Source organism: Eptatretus burgeri, chromosome 4, assembly GCF_056783735.1.
Source record: "Eptatretus burgeri isolate ZD-2024b chromosome 4, Ebu_testis_v1, whole genome shotgun sequence".
Classification (NCBI taxonomy): domain Eukaryota; kingdom Metazoa; phylum Chordata; class Myxini; order Myxiniformes; family Myxinidae; genus Eptatretus; species Eptatretus burgeri.
Genome location: NC_140964.1, coordinates 131,157,149 through 131,177,335, shown reverse-complemented (window position 1 = coordinate 131,177,335; position 20,187 = coordinate 131,157,149). Strand labels below are relative to the sequence as shown.

The following is a 20,187-nucleotide window of genomic DNA, read 5'->3' as shown; positions in this document are numbered from 1 at the left end:
TCTTCTCTTCTCTTCTCTTCTCTTCTCTTCTCTTCTCTTCTCTTCTCTTCTCTTCTCTTCTCTCTCTCTCTCTCTCTCTCTCTCTCTCTCTCTCTCTCTCTCTCTCTCTCTCTCTCTCTCTCTCTCCCCCTCCTTCTCTCTCTCCTCCTTCTCCCTCTCCTCCTTTTCCTCCTCTTCAACTCCTTCCTCGTCCCTAACTATCCTTGATCTCTCACACCCCATAGAATATCATTCATCAGGATTTCTTGTTATTCCTGTATCCAAAATAATTTTTTTTTACAACAGGAAACCAATAAAATTTATTTTGAATTTCTAAAAGACCCTTATGTTTTCTTAACTTTATAATTTTTTCATGATTTAACATTCTAATTAAATCCAAAGTTGTTGGTTTATCAACATCAGCATCATGCCAATCTTTTATTGAAAATACCTGATTCTTATGTTGTAGAACATATTTATTAAAATACTGAATACCCTTTTCTTGAAGGTCTGCTTGGACACAGAAATGATAATTTTTTTGAAGCCTTCTTGCCATCATTTATGTATTTGAAACATATGTAAGAATAATATTATGACACGAAACACCTCCCCATCTTCCCATAGTTAAATCATTTTGTATTTCCCTACTTATTATTAATAATCCTGTTTTTTTCTGTTTTCATGATATAAACTAGGGCAAAACAATTATTATATTTACCCTTATTAAATTATTTTATCTGTTGTTTACCAATCGTGGCTCCACAAAACTCATTCTCAATACCAAGTGCATAATATTCTTCCTGACGAGACTGATTTAATTGTTCCAGGTCTTTTAGGTCAATTTTAAATGCCCAATTATACCCTAAATCATTCATATCATACCCCCATTGTTCTATTCTCAGACAAAGGATACGCCCTTCTTTATAAAAATTTATTTTAATTCGAACTGTGAATTCTGTATGACCTGAAGATAAAATCAACACTTCTGTATCTTTGGAATACACGGCCGTTTTATTGAAGGATATACAGTGGGGAGAACAAGTATTTGATGCACTGCCGATTTTGCAGGTTTTCCCACTTACAAAGCACATAGAGGTCTGTAATTTTTTATCACACTTCAACTGTGAAAGACGGAATCTAAAACAAAAATCCTGAAAATCACATTGTATGATTTTGAAATAATTAATTTGCATTTTATTGCATGAAATAAGTATTTGATCACCTACCAACCAGTAAGAATTCCGGCTCTCACAGACCTGTTAGTTTTGTCTTTAAGAAGCCCTCCCATTCTCCACTCATTACCTGTATTAACTGCAACTGTTTGAACTCGTTATCTGCATAAAAGACAGCTGTACACACTCAATCAATCAGACTCCAACCTCTCCACAATGGGCAAGAGCAGAGAGCTGTCTAAGGACATCAGGGACAAAATTGTAGACTTGCAGAAGGCTGGGATGGGCTTCAGGACAATAGGTAAGCAGCTTGGTGAGAAGGCAACAACTGTTGGTGCAATTATAAGAAAATGGAAGAAGTTCAAGATAACAGTCAATCTCCCTCGGTCTGGGGCTCCAAGATCTCACCTCGTGGAGCCTCAATGATCATAGAAAGGTGAGGGATCAGACCAGAACTACACGGCAGGACCTGGTCAATGACCTGAAGAGAGCTGGGACCACAGTATCAAAGAAAACCATAAGTAACGCACAACACCGTCATGGATTAAAATCCAGCAGCGCACGCAAGGTCCCTCTGATCAAGCCAGCGCATGTCCATGCCCGTCTGAAGTTTGCCAATGACCATCTGGATGATCCAGAGGAGGAATGGGAGAAGGTCATGTGGTCTGATGAGACCAAAATAGAGCTTTTTGGTTTAAACTCCACTCGCCGTGTTTGGAGGAAGAAGAAGGATGAGTACAACCCCAAGAACACCATCCCAACCGTGAAGCATGGAGGTGGAAACATCATTCTTTGGGGATGCTTTTCTGCATTGGGAACAGGACGACTGCACCGTATTGAAGGGAGGATGGATGGGGCCATGTATTACGAGATCTTGGCCAACAACCTCCTTCCCTCAACAAGAGCATTGAAGATAGGGCGTGGCTGGGTCTTCCAGCATGACAACGACACGAAACACACAGCCAGGGCAACTAGGGAGTGGCTCCGTAAGAAGCATCTCAAGGTCCTGGAGTGGCCAAGCCAGTCTGCAGACCTGAACCCAATAAAAAATCTTTGGAGGGAGCTGAAAGTCTGTGTTGCCCAGCGACAGCCCCAAAACCTGAAGGATCTGGGGAAGACCTGTATGGAGGAGTGGGCCAAAATCCCTGCTGCAGTCTGTGCAAACCTGGTTAAGAACTTCAGGAAACGTCTGATCTCTGGAATTGCAAACAAAGGTTTCTGTACCAAACATTAAGTTCTGTTTTACTGATGTATCAAACACTTATTTCATGCAATAAAATGCAAATTACTTATTTTAAAATCATACAATGTGATTTTCAGGATTATTGTTTTAGATTCCATCTTTCACAGTTGAAGTGTACCTATGATAAAAATAACAGACCTCTACGTGCTTTGCAAGTGGGAAAACCTGCAAAATCGGCAGTGTATCAAATACTTGTTCTCCCCACTGTATATTGTGATCAATCGCTTCATCTCACGAAGTCATTCGCGTCAGTCGCGCTTGGATAACTTTTTAATTAATAAGGATTTTTCATATTAATATTTTTGGTTATACAACATTTATGTCATTCAGCCTGTGCCTTTGTGTAATAATTTGATAAATCAATATCCAGTTCTTGGGATACACCAAAGATAGAACCATCTTTACCAACATAAATCATTTATATTAGATTAAAAAATGTCATAAAAATTATTTATTTTTGTTGAGTTGAAATTACACATATCGACATAATTGACCACAACACTTGGAATTTAATTCTTGGACTTGAAATGTTTGATAAACACCATTCTGTAAGAATTTTATGACTTCGACAGGTGGTGGAAGACCAAAACAATCAAAATAATATTTGTCTTGGCTATTAAAAATACAAACCCAATGAGTACCGTTCCCATTATTATCTTCTAAGTTCATAATAATTTTCTTTGTATGTTTAGGCACGTTTGTTAATTAATCTCTCATACAAATAACCACATTATGAATTTTTAATTTCTTACAATATATGACAAGTTGTAAATTTGAAGTTGCATTCTTTCCAAATTCTCTAAACCACTCATCAATGCTCATTTATTTCTGAGAAAGATATAATCCATTACCTTTTTTAGTTAATTTTACACCTGCTTGTGCGATAGAAGAAAGCATATCTCCAACTAACAATCTCGCTTAATCAGGCAGACCTTCAAATTTTTCAGCAAAATCTACAATTACACCACTTCCACTAATGTGTTTCTCCAACTCTTTGTTATGTCTTTCCAACTCTTTTTGAGCCCGGATTTGATCCTTCCTTTCGTTGGCAGTTTTCACCACTGTTGAAATACCACCCGTCAATGCTCCAACCGCACTTAAACCAGCAAATAAAGTAATTAGAAATGGGAGAAATACTCCACTCGCCTCTCTTATTGAATATTTTTTCAACATTGGTTTTGTCATTTTAATGTTAAGTGAGCCAGTATCGTTCAGGATTTTAACCTGTTCTCTTGTGAGCAAAACATCAATTCTTACTGCTCCTTTTCTCTGAAGTGTATTAACGTTAATCGTACAAGGCTTTTGATTTTGAATACAAGATGATAGTTTATGAAGATTGATTTGATTAACACATACCCCAGTTGGTACTTTACCACTCATTTATTTGACAAAAAATTATGTGAGACTAATCACAACACCATTATCTGTATTAATCTGTAATTCTGTTTCTTCCAAAAGCAAACAATATGTATCAACTTCTTCACTCTCTCTCCTCTTTCAATGTATAGGGAAGTATCCACTCAATTAGACTTTATAGTTTCCTTTTGAGCACTCAGGTCAAATGCATAGATTGTATACAAACTTTTAAATGCTGTCATATCCAAAATAGGTTCTTTATTTCCATTACTTTCGCACACCTTTTGGTGAGACTTGCATGCTTCAGCAAAATCATTTTTTTCCCAATTCATTTCCAATCTATCTGGTGGATAAAATGTTCCATCTCGAGAAACACGAAGTTGTTCCACCTTAGCATTTTCACTCAATGCATTATTTTTTTATCAGTTGCAGTATCACCATCTGGTTTTTAAAAAATGATCCACACATATTTCCTTTCCTTCCTTTCCTTCCAGAACACCCAAATTCCATGTGTAAGTGGTTTGGATTCGTTTAACGTGTTGACACCTTCTTTTGAGGTATGATACACTGAGTGGTTCGTTTGAGTTAAGTCTGCTGTTCAACATCTCTTCTGTTTTAAGATTAGGAGTATATTCAATAATATAACAACTCAATTCATCAATTACAAATTTATTCTGATAACCAAAAGCACCAGCAACACCAAAAAGTAATCTATTTTCATTATCATTCCTTTGTCGTTGAAATCTAATTTTAAGACCATACAGAACTTTATGATGATCACAAAATCCAAATATACCTTTAAGAGGAACTGCCACAGTAAAACTATTAACTGCTTTTGTATCATCAGTTTACGTTCCTTTCCTTTGAGTATATCCAGGGTCTGTGGTTGTTCCCGTTGACATCAGGAATAAAACCTTCGACAGCCCCCTTTCCCATTCTATCACTGAATGTATATCGTGTAAATTTCATCATTTCAGATACAGCAGAGACATAATCAACCACTTCAACTTCTTGTGTTTCAATGTACAAACAAACACTATCAAACATTTTCCAGAAGAAATCATTTACAAGTGTAGCGTTTGTGTTATTCCCAGCCTTAGTGAATGTAAATTTACACAAGAAACTTTTGGAAAGATTCCAATAAGTTTGTTGATTATTTATTTCAAAACATTTTGTACCATTTGTGTTCCAGTCTGTTCCAGTTATTGCATTTACCTTGAAGTAATCTTCTTTTTTAGTGGAGTTTGAGATGATAATCGTATCATCCAAATCATATCTACTATCAATTGCTTCCATACTTGTATTTAAGATTTATTTAGGAAAAAAGATGTTAACACTTTTGAAACCCTGACCAAGTATTTGAATTGTTTTCTGTCGTTCTTGAGGGGACAACTGAGTTTTGCCTTTCTTAATTTCTTTAATTGCTTGTAATTTATGAGATTCCTTTTGGGCATCTTTTATGCTCTTAACAGCACCTGCTACATTTCCCACAGCAGAAGCAGTTGAACCAATTCGGTCTTTATGTTTAAGAATCATTGAACCAATACCCATTAGAGTATCAATTATCCCATCTCCTCTAAAATGATGTCCGACACCACCTTTGTCTCGTAGGTTTATAGTATCCTCCACCAAGATACATACCTTCACGCTTGTAGAATGGGGAAAGGAAAATCCCATCCCTTGTAATTATTTTCAATTTTCTGAACTCGTGTTTCCTCACAATAACCATCGTATATATTTATTGGAAAACTTCACGGAGGTGAATTCTGATGGATATAACTTCTCCGTTAAAAAGAAATCATACGATTATCTTGGTCGATTATCCTAAAATTTACTCTGTGTATGGTTTTTCCTGACACAGCGAGATAAACCAAATTTTTGGGTACCATATTGAATTTATAACCAATTGGGGTTGAATATGCGCTGAATGAAAATATTGTACTTGTTTTTATTCCATCATTATAAGCACCATCAATCAAATCACAACGAATTAATACCGAATTTATTCCTGAGGATATTTGAATGACATCACTGTAAAACATCCCATTAGTTTCAATATTTTTTGAGGAGAAACCCAATAACTCTCTAAATGAATTATCTATTGTGAAATCAACCTTGTCGTTATTTTTAACTTTAATCGTTGATTTTGAAGTATGTTTTTGAATGTCTATAACAATATTTTTTGGTTCATCACCCTGTTCTTTCATAAGACGAGCAATTTCGGAGGATATTTGAGAAATCTCATATGCTCCGGGTGAGACCGTTATCGTTTTGCATCCACTTCCCGGATTATAACTAAACTTGTCATTTTTATCAGTTATATTAAATAAGGTATTATAAGTTTCTATGGACAATGAAGATGCTTCATATTCTTTTGTTGGGTCAAGTTGTAGTGGGTATGGGAATGAAGATGTGTGGTCGCATGTTGTGAAATTAAAACTCAGGATTGTGCTTCTCATCTTATTTAATATGAGATAAAATGTCTTTATATTGAGATTTATTAATTATTTTCATGTTCATCAACTGGTCTAAAATGGCTGATGCTTCATTAAAACAATTGTTATTTCCAGCCTTCTTACTACCTAACAACAATAACAGTCTATTAACTAATTGCGATGGGTCATTTGGAAGAAAACTAACACCTGAACCAAGGATACTTAAAGCCTGAATAATGTGTTTCTCTTCTCATTCTTCCTACGTTTACCAGAAAGCCTAACCCTACAATCAACAGAGTTAAGCAGATCAATATATTCTCTATCATCATTATTTTCCTCATCCAATGGTTTCTCAAAATACTTTGATTCATTCCTCACAGTTGAAGCTTGTCTTCCATCTTTTGTGAGAAGAAACATTAATCTGGGGGTTAGTTTAACAGGGGGTTGACCAGACCTCAAGAACCTTAATTCATCATAAAATATCAATACCTTTTCTTGAACAAGATGAAATATTGCTGGTTGTTTTGTTGGAATGAGTCCTGCTTTGGTTTTTGATTCTGCTGAATATTCATTGTTTTGAAGAGCATTCACAATATAAGCAGGGGGGTGATTAATCTCTTCCAGTTGTTGAAATAATCCTTCATCATCATATTCTAATGCCGCTATCTGCTCTAATTCTTCCTCCATCATTTGATCAAAATCTTTTAACATTTGAAGTTTTTTTAGGAGTATATTCTACTGTGGGAACTGTGGAAACATCCACAATTTTTTCATTGGAAGTTTTTAAAAGTGGTTTAAAAAATTTCTCTTGTTTTATTTCAAATGCTTCTTCACCCATTAGTTTCTGTCTGCATTTCTTCTTGATGTCTTCCTGTTGTTTTACAACTTTTGAAACCAACTCTTGATAAACCTCAAATCTTCTTGCTCTTTCTTTCGCATCCATTTATTTTTTGGATAATATCATTTAATAGCTCATTTTGTTTCACAACAATATATTTATATTTTTCAGTCGTGTGCTTCATGTAATCCGCAAATTCTTTTTTACTGCATAATGTAGAACAATTCTCTCCAAAAATTGTTTATATCTATTGAATTAAACTTGAATAAAATAAACGTATAAGCATTGTTTCTGATGGAACGCCGAGTAAGTTGAAAGTATGATTGACCAAGATAAATACAATTACAAGAAGAATGTCTCCCTCTTGTGTAGTAGCTGTCCATTACAGTTTGGTTTCTCTCATTAACATAATCATCAAAGATAACGAGGTTCTTTTTTGATTTCTCCAAATCTTGGGGAGACGGTATGTCATTCGTATTATCACTAAGAATACAAGTTATCGGTTTTGATTTCCTTTTACATCTCTGTGTATCACAAAATACTTGTATTCTATCTTCAATGTTATCATCATTTCGGTTTTTTTTTGAAGTTTAAATAAACCGATTATATCTTCTTTTTGAAGACCAGCATTAAAACCTTGTGAGAGTCGTTGATACTCTGGTTGAAAACTCGACTTTGTGAAAATTATTAAATTATCATAATCTAAAAATTTGGGAGTCAGGAGCATCTTCAAAAGTAAGCAGGTTTTTCTGCATCCGCTTGAACCAACGATGAGACATCTTAATGAATTTGGGAGATTTTTATGGTTGTTAAATTTTATCTTATTTTCCCAAATGGGTAAAAAAATCATTCATTTATATATTTGGAAAACAGGTTATTTAATTTATTATTGGCTTTTTTAGAAACTCTATATTTTATCCTAAGTTCGGGTTTAATTTTAAGATAATCCATTATTTTATTTATGAAATATCTTGTGTTGATATTTCCCTGAAAATCACATCCATGAATAATATATAACAACTAGAACGGGTACTCAGTAGAGCGCATACCTTCGCCAACGCTACATTTTGCCCCCCCCCCCGAAACGGTTGATTGTGAGGGTATTTAATCCCATACAACATCTGCCATCTCATATGTGTTATGATGGCTTAAAAACATTAAATTTCCTGTGTCTTATCATATATCACAAGATTGGGCATTGAATTCACAACATTTTGGCATTGGTTGCATGCAAATTGGATAAAAATCGACCGCACTATGGCAAAATGACGATTTTGACCTTTTCATGACCTCGACCTTGACCTATGTACTCTTAATTTTGTAATTGGTATTAGAGTGTGGGGGAACAGAACAGTCAATATTTTGTTGTTGAGTTCATGCAAATCGGATAAGAATTGACCATGCTATGACTAAAACTGCACATTTTGCAATGTCGTGACCCCCCCCCTGACCTTTGACTCCCAACCGCGAATAAGGGTTATTACATCATTGTGTCATGTGACATATCACAAGATGGGGCATTGAATTCTGAACATTTTGGCATTAATTGCATGCAAATTGGATACAAATTGACCGCACTATGGTAAAAAGATGATTTTGACCTTTTCATGACCTTGACCTTGACCTTTGACCCGATCGCTCCCAAAATCTAATCAAATGGTCCGCGGATAATAACCAATCATCCCTCCAAATTTGATGCAATTCAGTTCAATACTTTTAGAGTTATGCGAGTAACAAACAAACACACATATTCACAAATAAATAAATAAATAAATAAATAAATAAATACACAGTAATCAAAACATAACCTTCGCAACAAAGTTTGCGTAGGTAATAAATACACAGCGATCAAAACATAACCTTCGCAACAAAGTTTGCGAAGGTAACAATCCTTTGAACATTTCTCTAATACGTTCAGTTTCTTCCCTTGTAAGGAAAGTTGTGTTATCACCCTCATACTTTCCATTCATTTCTCTAATCAATCTTGTAAAGTAATTCATTTTTGGTGTAAATCTAAAAGAATTATTTTCGTTTTTATATTTTTTATTATCATTAATTAGAAGATAATCACAGAATATATATTGTTTATAGGCTTTTGACTCTGTGATTAATCCCACTCTATCACACGCAGGACAATTCTCAAATTTGTCATGTGGAGAATCAGGGAAGTCGAGCATATTTATAAATTAAAACTTTCCTTAAACTAACGTTCATCTTCAGAATCATCTATACTTTCATAATCTTCAAAATCTTCAGTTGAATATTGACTCATTTAATTAGTGGAAACAACATTACCATTGATATCTATATACTTTTTTTTATTGCCAGATTCAACTACAACATTTTTTATATTAAAGGTAATTTTAAAATGATCCTCAACAACTAGTGAACGAAATGTCATTTCACCTGATATATTAACATCCCATATTTCATCAGGATTTACATCTTTAGGGTTTTTTTTAAAAAATACAAATTTCTCCTTGCATATTACAGAGGGTCTTATCTTTTCTTTCTAAAGCTTCATGCATAAGGTTGTTATTTTTTGATAGCTTTTCTTGTTTCATTGCTTTTTCTAGTTTTGAATATATTACCAGAAGGAGAGTAGAAACTTTTGTTAGCGATACTTTAATTGATGTTCTTCCAGGTGTATTAAAAGCCCTTCCACTGAAGGAAATTGAAGAACTCATCTTATCAGCCATAATTGTTTTTATCCAATAGTTGTTATATTTATCTTTGTTCAATTTTACATCCTTGACATATTTCTCAGTATCTTTTACAAATGACGAGATTGATTGAAACTTGCCTTTTGTATCTTGAAACATTGTATTTATTAAGTGAAAAAAGTTGGAGGGTAAAATGGGTTTAAGCACAGATTCACCTATAATTTAAACGAAATTTTCATCAAGAAAATTTTAGTTTAAGCAAAGTTTTATTCTATAAATATGGTGAATACAACGTACTGCGATGTTTGTGATCACGAATATAAACATTATAAAAAACACCTTCGAACCAACAAACACACATTTAATCTATTTCATCAAATATCTCCTCTTGAGTTAAAAAGAAAACATTGTGATATCTGCTCAAAGGATGTTTTGAAGAGTAGTTATAAGAATCACCTTCAATCACAAAAACACAAGAAAAATGAGTTTAAAGTAAAGGGAGACTATTATATTGAAAACACTGATGGGGCATTTAAAGGGCATATAAAAATAAGGATTTTTCAATTTGGAGAACCCGGTCCATCATCAATAGCTGAATCAATTGAAATAGTGAAACCTGATGTTGAAAAAGTTATTAAAAAGACATTAAAAGAAATGAAAACTTTAAAGTTTTATATGGGAGTGAAAATGAATATGAAAATTACCCCCGTGCGGGAGTGACGGTCATCTCTGTGAGAAAATATATAGCCTCCGGAAGGTAGGGCAGTTTTTGCAAATTTGAAGTCACGTGACGCGAAAACGAAAGCGAATATCAAAAATCCGGCCTGACAAAATTTATATATTGTCCCATTGATTTATATGCCACAATCAAATTCAAGATCGCTTGAGAAATGTAGGAGGAGATAGATTTTGAAAATCGTCATTTTCACATGAAAAGTCATTTTCGCATTTTTGGCCAACTTTGAAGTCACGTGACACGAAAACGAAAGCGAATATCGAAAATCCGGCCTGATCAAAATTTAGATATTGCCCATAGATTCATATGCCACAATCAAATTCAAGATCCCTTGAGAAATGGCGGAGGAGATAGAATTTGAAAATCGTCATTTTCACAACTTCAAAGGCCTCGTTCCCTTGACCTTGACCTTCGGTGACATTGAAAGTCATACCATCGTGTATGTCTCATCGACCTCTATCAGGATCACGAATGACCAGATCTCCCGCTTCAACTTCATTGTGAACCGACGGACGGACGGACCGTCACCTCTCCTCTCAACACCAATATTATTAGGTCATGCTCAAGGAGATGACCTAAAAAGACAAGATGAAGAACAAACTCCTTATATGAGAACAGATCTTCATTTTATACATCATTTCAAGATTTTTTCAAGAGTGGGGTTTATGAAGAACTATCAAGACAAGAGGAGGGTGTTGATAACACAGTGGTAGGAAGTGGATTTAATATTTTAAAAATCATCTCTTTAGATCTACACATTCTAAAATCGAACCCTCTTAAAGCTTCTTCTTGTATTGATTACCAAAAGAAATAAAACTAAAGAAGGCAGTTGTAAAATATTAAGAACAATGACAATAAATGTTTTCTCTGGTCTGTTCTTGCTCACTTTCATCCACCAAATTGTAATTCAGAAAGAGTAAAACAATATATGAAATATGAGAATACCATGGACATTAAAGATTTTAAATTCCCAATGCCACTAGCAGATATTCCTAAATTTGAGAAAAAGAATAATCTTTCTCTTAATGTATATGGATTAACGGATACAAACAAAGTTCAAATATTAAAAATTTCAAACAACGATAAAAATGAAGAAACACACATTGATCTTTTATATTTTAGTATTGGAAAGAATTCACATTATACATACATCAATAATTTATTAAGATTAATCTCTTCTCAGGTATTCAGAACATCAAACAAAATATATCCTTGTAAGCGATGTCTTAATTCATTTCATACAAAAGAACGATTAGAACAACATTCAAAATATTGTAGTAATCATAAATCAGCTGTAATTACAATGCCAAAACCTGGTGAAAAGATTTCTTTTGAAGATTATAATAAATCTAACATGCACCCATTTGTAATATACGCTGATTTTGAATGTAGCCTAAAAAAGATAAATACTGCTTCTCCGAATCCAAAATAATCATATCCAAATAAAGATCAAAAACATATTCCTTGTGGTTTCTGTTATTATATCAAATCATGTTGGAGAAAAGTTGAATAAACTTGAACATTATAGAGGAAAAAAAGCTTCACAAGAGTTTGTAAAACGATTAGAAAAGGATTGTATAAGACTAACTAAATTAATGAAAGAAACAAATGAACCAATGAAATTAACCGAAGAAGAAAAATTAGAATTTAGAAAGAACAATATCTGTCATATTTGTGCGGAGGGTATTGAGGAGTCTAAAGTTCGGGATCATTGTCATCTTAGTGGTAAATATAGAGGTCCCGCTCATTCGTGTTGTAATCTTAATTATAAATTTCCTTCTTTTATTCCAGTCTTTCTTCCCAACAGCGCCAACGATGATACACATCGATTTATAAATGAACCTTCAAAAACACCAGGGAATATTTCTGCCATAACAAACACAAGTCAAAAGTATATTTCATTTTCAAAAATGATATTCACAAAACCTTGAACTCGTATTAGGTTTCTAGATTCTTACAAGTTTATGGGAATACCACGAGCCGACCGAGCATCAAATCTAAGCTCCACAGGGTCTTTTCCAAATCTTAATTCATTCTTTCCAAAAGAGGAAATTCTAACTCAAGAGGAAATTCAGATTAAAGAGAGAATTCAAAGTAAAGAGGAAATTCTAATTAATGAGGAAATTAATGAAGAAATTCTAACTGAAGATGAAATTCTAATTATAAAGAAAATTCAAACAATGAATGAAATTCTAACTAAAGAGGAAATTCTGATTGAAGAGGGAATTCTAACTCAAGAGGAAATTCAAACAAGGAATGAAATTCAAAGTAAAGAGAAAATTCTTCCAAGTAAGAGAATTTATCCTTATGATTATATGGATTCATTTATGAGATTTAAAGAAACACAACTTCCTTCAAAAGAAAGTTTCTATAATAACCCTTATGAAGAAGAGATAAGTGATAAGGAATATAAACACGCACAAGAAGTTTGGAAAATATTTAAGATAAAGAACCTTGGAGAATATCATGATTTGTATTTAAAAACAGATGTTTTATTGTTTGCTGATGTGTTGGAAGCTTTTAGATCACTCTGTGATAATAAAAATTGCTATGGATTAGATCCTGCCCACTATTTCACAGCTCCTGGTTTCGCTTGGAGTGCAATGTTGAAAATGACAAAACAAGATATAGATTTAATCAGTGATGTAGATATGCTTTTGATGATTGAGAAGTCTAAGAGAGGTGGAATATCACAAGTGTGTTCAAAAAGATATGCTAAAGCAAATAATAAATATCTTCCAAATTATGATGGTGAAAAAGATTGTAATTATTTGATGTATTCGATGCTTATAATTTGTATGGATAGGAAATGTCTCAATCTCTGCCTTCTCGTAAATTACAGTGGGTGGAAGAAAAGGATTATGAAAAGGCTTTGATGAATATTGTATTTCTTCTCAAGAGGAATTGAATGAGGAAGAAGAAGGTTATTATTTTGAAGTTGATTTGAGGTACCCGAGTGATCTTCATAATAAGCATAAAGACCTTCCTTTTGAATGTGAGAAAGAAACCCCAAAGAAAGAATGGTTCAGTGATTATCATAAAAGTTTCACTATTAAAGGCAAATCAACAGAAAAGTTATTAACAACATTCTATGATAAAGAGGGATATATTTTGCATCAGAGAAGCTTGAAACAGTTTTTGAGAGAAGGATTGAGAGTAGCTAAAATTCATAGAGTTTTAAAATTTCAACAAAGTCCTTGGATGAAAAAGTATATTAAATTCAATACAGATATGAGAACAAATACAAAAGTAAAATTTGAAGGGGAATTCTATAAATTGATGAATAATGCTATCTTTGAAAAGACAATGGAGAATGTTAGAAACAGGCAAAACATTAGATTTGCAACATCTTGGAAAGAAGCTTCTCGATTGATAAATAAACCAAGTTTTAAGAGAGAAGAGGTTTTTTAGGAGAACTTTTCTGCTATTCATATGGAAAAGGAAAGTATTGTAATGGATAAACCAATTTATATTGGAACAGCATTTCTTGATTTATCAAATATATTGATGTATGATTATTTGTATTATGGCTTTAAGAAAGAGTATGGTGAAAATGTTTCATTGTTGTATATGGACACTGAGAGTTTTATCCCAGATATAAAAACTGATGATGTTTTCAACATATGAAGAAAAATATTGGCGAAGAAAAATAAAGTACAAGTAATTTTAGTAAGAAGAGCGAGTTATTTTCAAAAAAGAATGAAAAGGTTATTGGTAAGTTTGAGGATGAGTTGGGTGGAAAAGTAATGAGTGAGTTTGTTGGATTGAGAGCAAAGGCATATGCTTATAAGTATGGTGATCAAATTGATAAGGGGTTAAAGGGAATAACGAAATATGTAATAAAGAAATCAATAACTTTTAGAAATTATTATAATTGTTTGATGAATAAGAAAGAAGTATATAGGAAAATGAATACAATAAGAAGTTATAAACATAAGATAAAAATTATGAAGCAGTAAATAAAAAGGCATTTGGAGCCATTGATGATAAGAGATTTATTTTAGATAATGGAATAGATTGTGTTCCATGTGGATATTGTATGATAGTGTATAGAATAGATTGTGTTTTAACGATGGGAATATGGGTGAGGGTTTCTAAGGGCAACCGCCGCATTTTTTCACAATGTATAAATGGTCAAACCAAGTATTAATCAAACTAAAGAGTGGAGAAAATCTCAGTCTTAGTATATAAATGGAAAACATAATGATGTGAAAAATATCAAATAAGTCTTATTGAAAAAATAACTAAAACAAAGGTAAATAAAACAAAGAAGCGAATCAATTTAAAAACTCATAAGTTAGAGCATGTAAAGAAAAAAATTAATGTCCTTGAATGGATTGAAAACTTTGATGGTTATCAAATGAATGGAAAAACAATTTACTATAATCTCAAAATGATATGTGGCTCAGGAGGTAGTCAGACGAGAGCATTAAGAGAAGTTTATCATTTCTTAATGGCACAAAAGGGGTATCATAAAAAATATAAAGATTCAAATGTTTTATTTTTAAACATTTTAGATGGGGATTATTGTGCAAAGAAAATTAAACTATTGAAGGAATTTGAGAATGAACAAATCTTTATAGGTTCAATGAGTGAGCTAAACAATATGCATTGGTTATTTGAAAAAGAGTGCCCCGAGGCTTACATGTTTCAGATATTTCTTTAGAATCACCTTTAACAAATCACATTACTACTTTACTATTTGAACAAATCTTTATCTTATTGCATTGGTTATTTGAAAAGAGTGCCCCGAGGTTAAAAGGGGAGACAAATAAATATTCCTTGGGATAAAAAGGGGGTTTATTTTTAGGGAAAAAAAATATGAATCGCTGAAAATCCCCCATTCACTTACATGAGGAAAAGTGAGCCAGAATCAGTATATTCACCCTACTATCATAGCCTCAACTCCCCTCCCTTCCTGGTTGCAAAACTCCCTCTTCATCGGTTTTTCTGTGTGTGTGTGTGTGTGTGTGTGTGTGTGTGTGTGTGTTTGTGTGCGTGCGTGCGTGTGCGTGCATGTGCGTGCGCGTGAGTGCGTGCGCGTGCGTGTGCGCTGGCACCTGTCTGCTTAAGTAACAGTGCAGAAGATCGTTATTGTTATTATTTTCACGTTAAATCTGCTTGGTGTCCCCTTTTGTAAGGTGACTGTTAATAAATGGTTATTAGGAATGTTCCCAGCTCGTCTTTGTGGTTGCTTTCATTGATCCAGCATGGTCCGAATCCTAACTGAGCCGGGACTTTATTCCCAACGATCCGTTCCTTTGAGCTGGTACGTCCTTGGCAGTGTCGCTCGGCTGCATCCGATCCGGTCCAGTAGTGTGATCCGGTTCGGACAAGGCGTACCGAGGGCATGTTCCCCCTCAATTAAACCACGTGATTAATTAGGTAACCCGATTAACCCATAGATAAGAGGACCCTAGGTCATGCGGTTGAGTTATTGGCGTCCACAGTCGGTTAAGCGACCTACCGTGTCATGGAATTATCCGTTTGCGACGGCCTACAATTCTAGGGAGTCTGATGGGAACCGAGATAGCTTCCCCCACCAAGTTGTCTTCTCACCCGACCCCCCGGCCCACAACAATATCTTCCCAGTTTTGGGAGAAACAGACTGACTTTTAACCTACATCAGATGGAACCTTGTTTTAATGGCCATTGGAGTTGGCGTTTGATGTCATTCCAGCATTCTGTGCGATTAATATGTCTGGGTTTGAATATGTGTTCCAACCATTTAAGCAGCAGCTGTCAAAGAAGACTAAAGATAAGGTTCACCTGGAAATTGTCAAGACCGTTGCGAACTGGCGTCAGTGTCAGAAAATTATAAAAACTGTGTCTTACTGGAAACTACATAAAGACGAACATTCTTCAATTGCGGAGAGATCTGGAGTAAATCTGTCTATCCAGAATCTCCTGTGCACGCACATATAATATGTTTGTTTGTTCAATAAATGTTTTAAAATTGTATTGATGTTGTGTATCTGTATTGACACAGGCAATAGCAACTTGCACGCACACACACATTGAGACCTGGAGTGTGAGCATTTTAAACTCACGCTATCTTACTTGCAAAGGTCTGCCTGTATGCATGCATGCTCATACATGCAGCGACCATTGCACCCCACTGGTCAGCTGACTGGATCTGATTCGTACCTGCTAGTCCCCTCAATAGACAAGAAAGGGTAGGGAGCAGAGGGAGGGGTGGGAGAGAGATCGAGGGAGGGAAGAGGAAAGGGGGTGAGAGAGGATGCGATGATTTAAGCTTCAGATAAAAAAGGGGATGTGGGATTTTGGTATATGTGATGCCCAGTTTATCATTGTTAGTTAAAAGCTTGATGTTGTGGTAAATTTAAATACTCGTAATTGTATGTAAATGAACAATTAAAATTGACGGTTACATGTTACAAGTTTAGTGTAGCACGGATCGATAAATTGTAACATAAACTGCTTCGTGTAATGAGCTAATTTTGACTGTAGATGGCAGTATTGTACTGTATACTGCCTGGTAAGATTTGTGAAGATGCTGAAACGTTCTCAGACGAAACTTCCAGGATGGACGAGAATTGCATTTGCTGGAAAACACGGGATTATTGTGTTACTGTATAAACCAGCGAGGGCAACATGTAATTAAGGGTGATATGTGACGAGCTGTGTGTTTCCATTGTCCACACGCTCGATTGAACTCTGAATGAATGAGATGTTAATGCCCAAAGCAGTTGTTAAGGCATGGAGCAGATCGTAATCAGGTTGATTAAAACTCATTAAGATAGTGTATCAGGAAAGATTTCCTTTGAGCTCTTCAATCATCTCAACGGGGCCATCGTAGGAGAGGACACTGCAATGGGAATCCAAGAATCGACAGCCCCGAAGGACCAGGTGAACACGTGTGAGTTGTGCCGGCAGGACTGGGACACTGAATGGTGGAAATAACTCAATGTGGGAATCGGAATCGGACATTTCACGCAACAATGAACTTCCTCCTTTGCTTTTGTATCTGTTTGTTTGAAATAAAAGTATCAAAAACGTTACGCTGTTGATGTGGTCATTTTAACACCACTCAGAAGTCACAGACACCTACCAATAAAGATCCTATTTAAGTGGGAGCTCATCTGTACGTTCTTCCAGACTTGTAAAGCTCAAAGCTTGGTTGTGGCCATTAAACAACATGCTGAGTCCAGCTCTACAAACAACATACACACACCAAAGGGAAGAAAATCCTGGAGGTGTGCGCATCCCGTATGTCATCCCCATCACCCCCAACTATCATCCATCCGAGAGACGGCACACATTGATGAATTACCCTGCCTGTGAAACACCGGGATGACAGTTTATAGCTGGGTCAGGATTCCAATCCAGGCTACACAGAGCAAGCATGTGTACCTCTCGGCTCTCCTGCCATGATATGGTGATTCATTATTTCATAACTGAAAACATCTTTTACTCTTTGTGATCAAATCATTTATTTTGCCTTGCTACATTCGGTATAGAACCACGGTATCGCCATTGAAACTCGAACGTGCGCAAAGTGGCTTCACCAAGCAAAATGGTTGAATAAACTTCTAAAAACGAAACGTTTAATTTTGATTTGTATTTATCTATACTGAAGTGACGGGTCATATAATGGAAGATCATACAAAAAGGGGAAATGTCATGGAATATAATTTTTTTCCACATTTTCAGCGAGCGAGCCACCGCCTTTTGCACTGCAGAACAACACGTGGCCAGCGCAGGCGAGTGGCCCCTGAACTTTGTTCAAGTCGATTGACATGCAGTATTCAGAGACAGAACATTTATCAGGGGTCGCCAAGCGGCTTAAGCACGCCAATTAAACGGTCGACAAGAAACGGCTGACTTAGCACGTGATGAGCAGGGGCGCGGTAATTTGGTCACAGGTAATTTGGTCACGGGAAACTTTGTCACGGTAAAACGGTCACAAGGTAATTTGGTCACAGTAATTCGGTCACGGTATTATTATAATTATTATTATTATTATTATTATTATTTATTATTCACTGCATTTAAGGTCAGTAAGGCCCAAGAGCAGTAATAAACATTTTCATTTCATGGCCAGTGAATCTTGTTGGCATTATGACGTATTGACCAAGTTTACTGACTACAATAATGGAATCGATTCTGTCTCTCTCAACTTTTAAATTCCGATTCCATTATAGTGGTCAGTAAACTTGGTCAATAAGTCATTATGCCAACAAGATTCGCCGGCCATGAAATGAAAATGTTTATTACCGCTCTTGGGCCTTACTGGCCTTAAATGCAGTGAATAATAAATAATAATACTGTGACCGAATTACCGTGACCAAATTACCTCGTGACCAAATTACTGTGACCAAATTACCTTGTGACCAAGTTTCCCGTGACCAAATTACCTACATTCGATGAGCAATCACCGAAACGCCATGATTAAACATACACGTCCCAAAGACGCCCGCCATGTCAAATATGTCCGAACTGGAAAAATGAAATCTTTTCTAGGAGTTAGAACTGCTTGCAAGTTTGATTCTGAAGTTTAAATATTGTAATTTCGCTTGGTTTAAAAGATTCTCAGGGTGATCGCATGTGCGGAGATGAAATAAAGCAAAGAATGTTGCCGTCTCGGGGCATTTACAAGCATTGCAGTATACCCAGAAATTTGGAGCTATGATGAACAGGCATTCGATAATAAAGTGGAAAAAAAAACTATAGTTAGGAAATCATTGCGGCCTGTTCCATGTCGAATGAAGGTTGAGCAGGCCAAAAAAACATGGAGGTTTCAGACACCAGCGAGGTTACCTGGGAAACACCTCAAGACCCCAGAGAGCGGTGACCGAGGATGCACCTGATAAACGACAAAATTAAATAAGGCCATTAATTATCTTCAATAGGGGTATTTTAATTAACACACACACACACAATTTTCACTCTTGCATTTTCATGGAATTTTCTCAGTAGGTATGCAAAGTTTCAGGGTGCGAGGTTTCATGGCTTTGGAGTTATGGAGGACACACACACACACACACACACACACACACACACACACACACACACACACACACACACACACACACACACACACACACACACACACACACACACACACACACACACACACACACACACACACACACACACACACACACACACACGAAGAAGGGACGGTGCCCCACATTCCCTGTGAGTTGTAGAATTCCCGAATAATTTCCCTGTGGAGTCCAAGTGCCCTGACACGTGATGCCCGTGGAAGGTTCACGAGGAATGTTATATTTTAGACCCTCACGATGTTGTTGAGTTTTTGGATCATGAATCAGGATTTCATCTCCATTCAGGTTATGAAGGTTAAATATCCCATGGAACAGGTAAAGGAGGTGATCGAACCTCGTCGTGAGGAGATAAAATTGGATAAACAAGTTAATTATAAAAGGTTTCTGGTGGTTTTGTAGTTAAAAGGAACAATGAGGTTTAAGTATCGTTGTACGAAGTTTCGTGATGATGTGATTATTAAACAATGTGGTGAATAAAACAAAACGAGTGAAAAACACCTCATTAAATCAACAACCAAACACCTCAACATACATTGGATAAAAACTCCTTTAACTTCCCTTCATTTCCGGCATCGAGGAACAGAAAATTATTTTATATTTAAATTCCCGTTTTACATCTTTCTGATAATTAAATAATTATTCTGAAAATACCTCTTCAGATCAGTTCCACCGGCACCACGAGGACCTGAGGTATAGGAACAACACAATTTTACACGAAGATCACCGGAAGTTCTTC

At 35.5% G+C, this 20,187-nt stretch overlaps 1 protein-coding gene across 2 annotated transcripts in view; it reads right to left on the bottom strand.

Annotated features, from left to right (window-relative positions):
- Positions 1–20,187, bottom strand: part of LOC147029129 (uncharacterized) — a 96,592-nt gene extending 76,405 nt beyond the window's left edge. Inside the window, exons 1-3 of one of the 2 annotated variants that reach the window (XM_085880071.1) lie at positions 20,103–20,187; positions 19,204–19,249; positions 10,856–10,997 (exon numbers count right to left, since the gene is read on the bottom strand). In XM_085880071.1, the coding sequence (XP_085736197.1) occupies positions 10,856–10,921 (66 nt within the window). In that variant the 5' untranslated portion in view covers positions 10,922–10,997; positions 19,204–19,249; positions 20,103–20,187. The remainder of the gene's footprint in view (positions 1–10,855; positions 10,998–19,203; positions 19,250–20,102) is intronic. The other variant, XM_085880073.1, reaches the window with a different exon arrangement.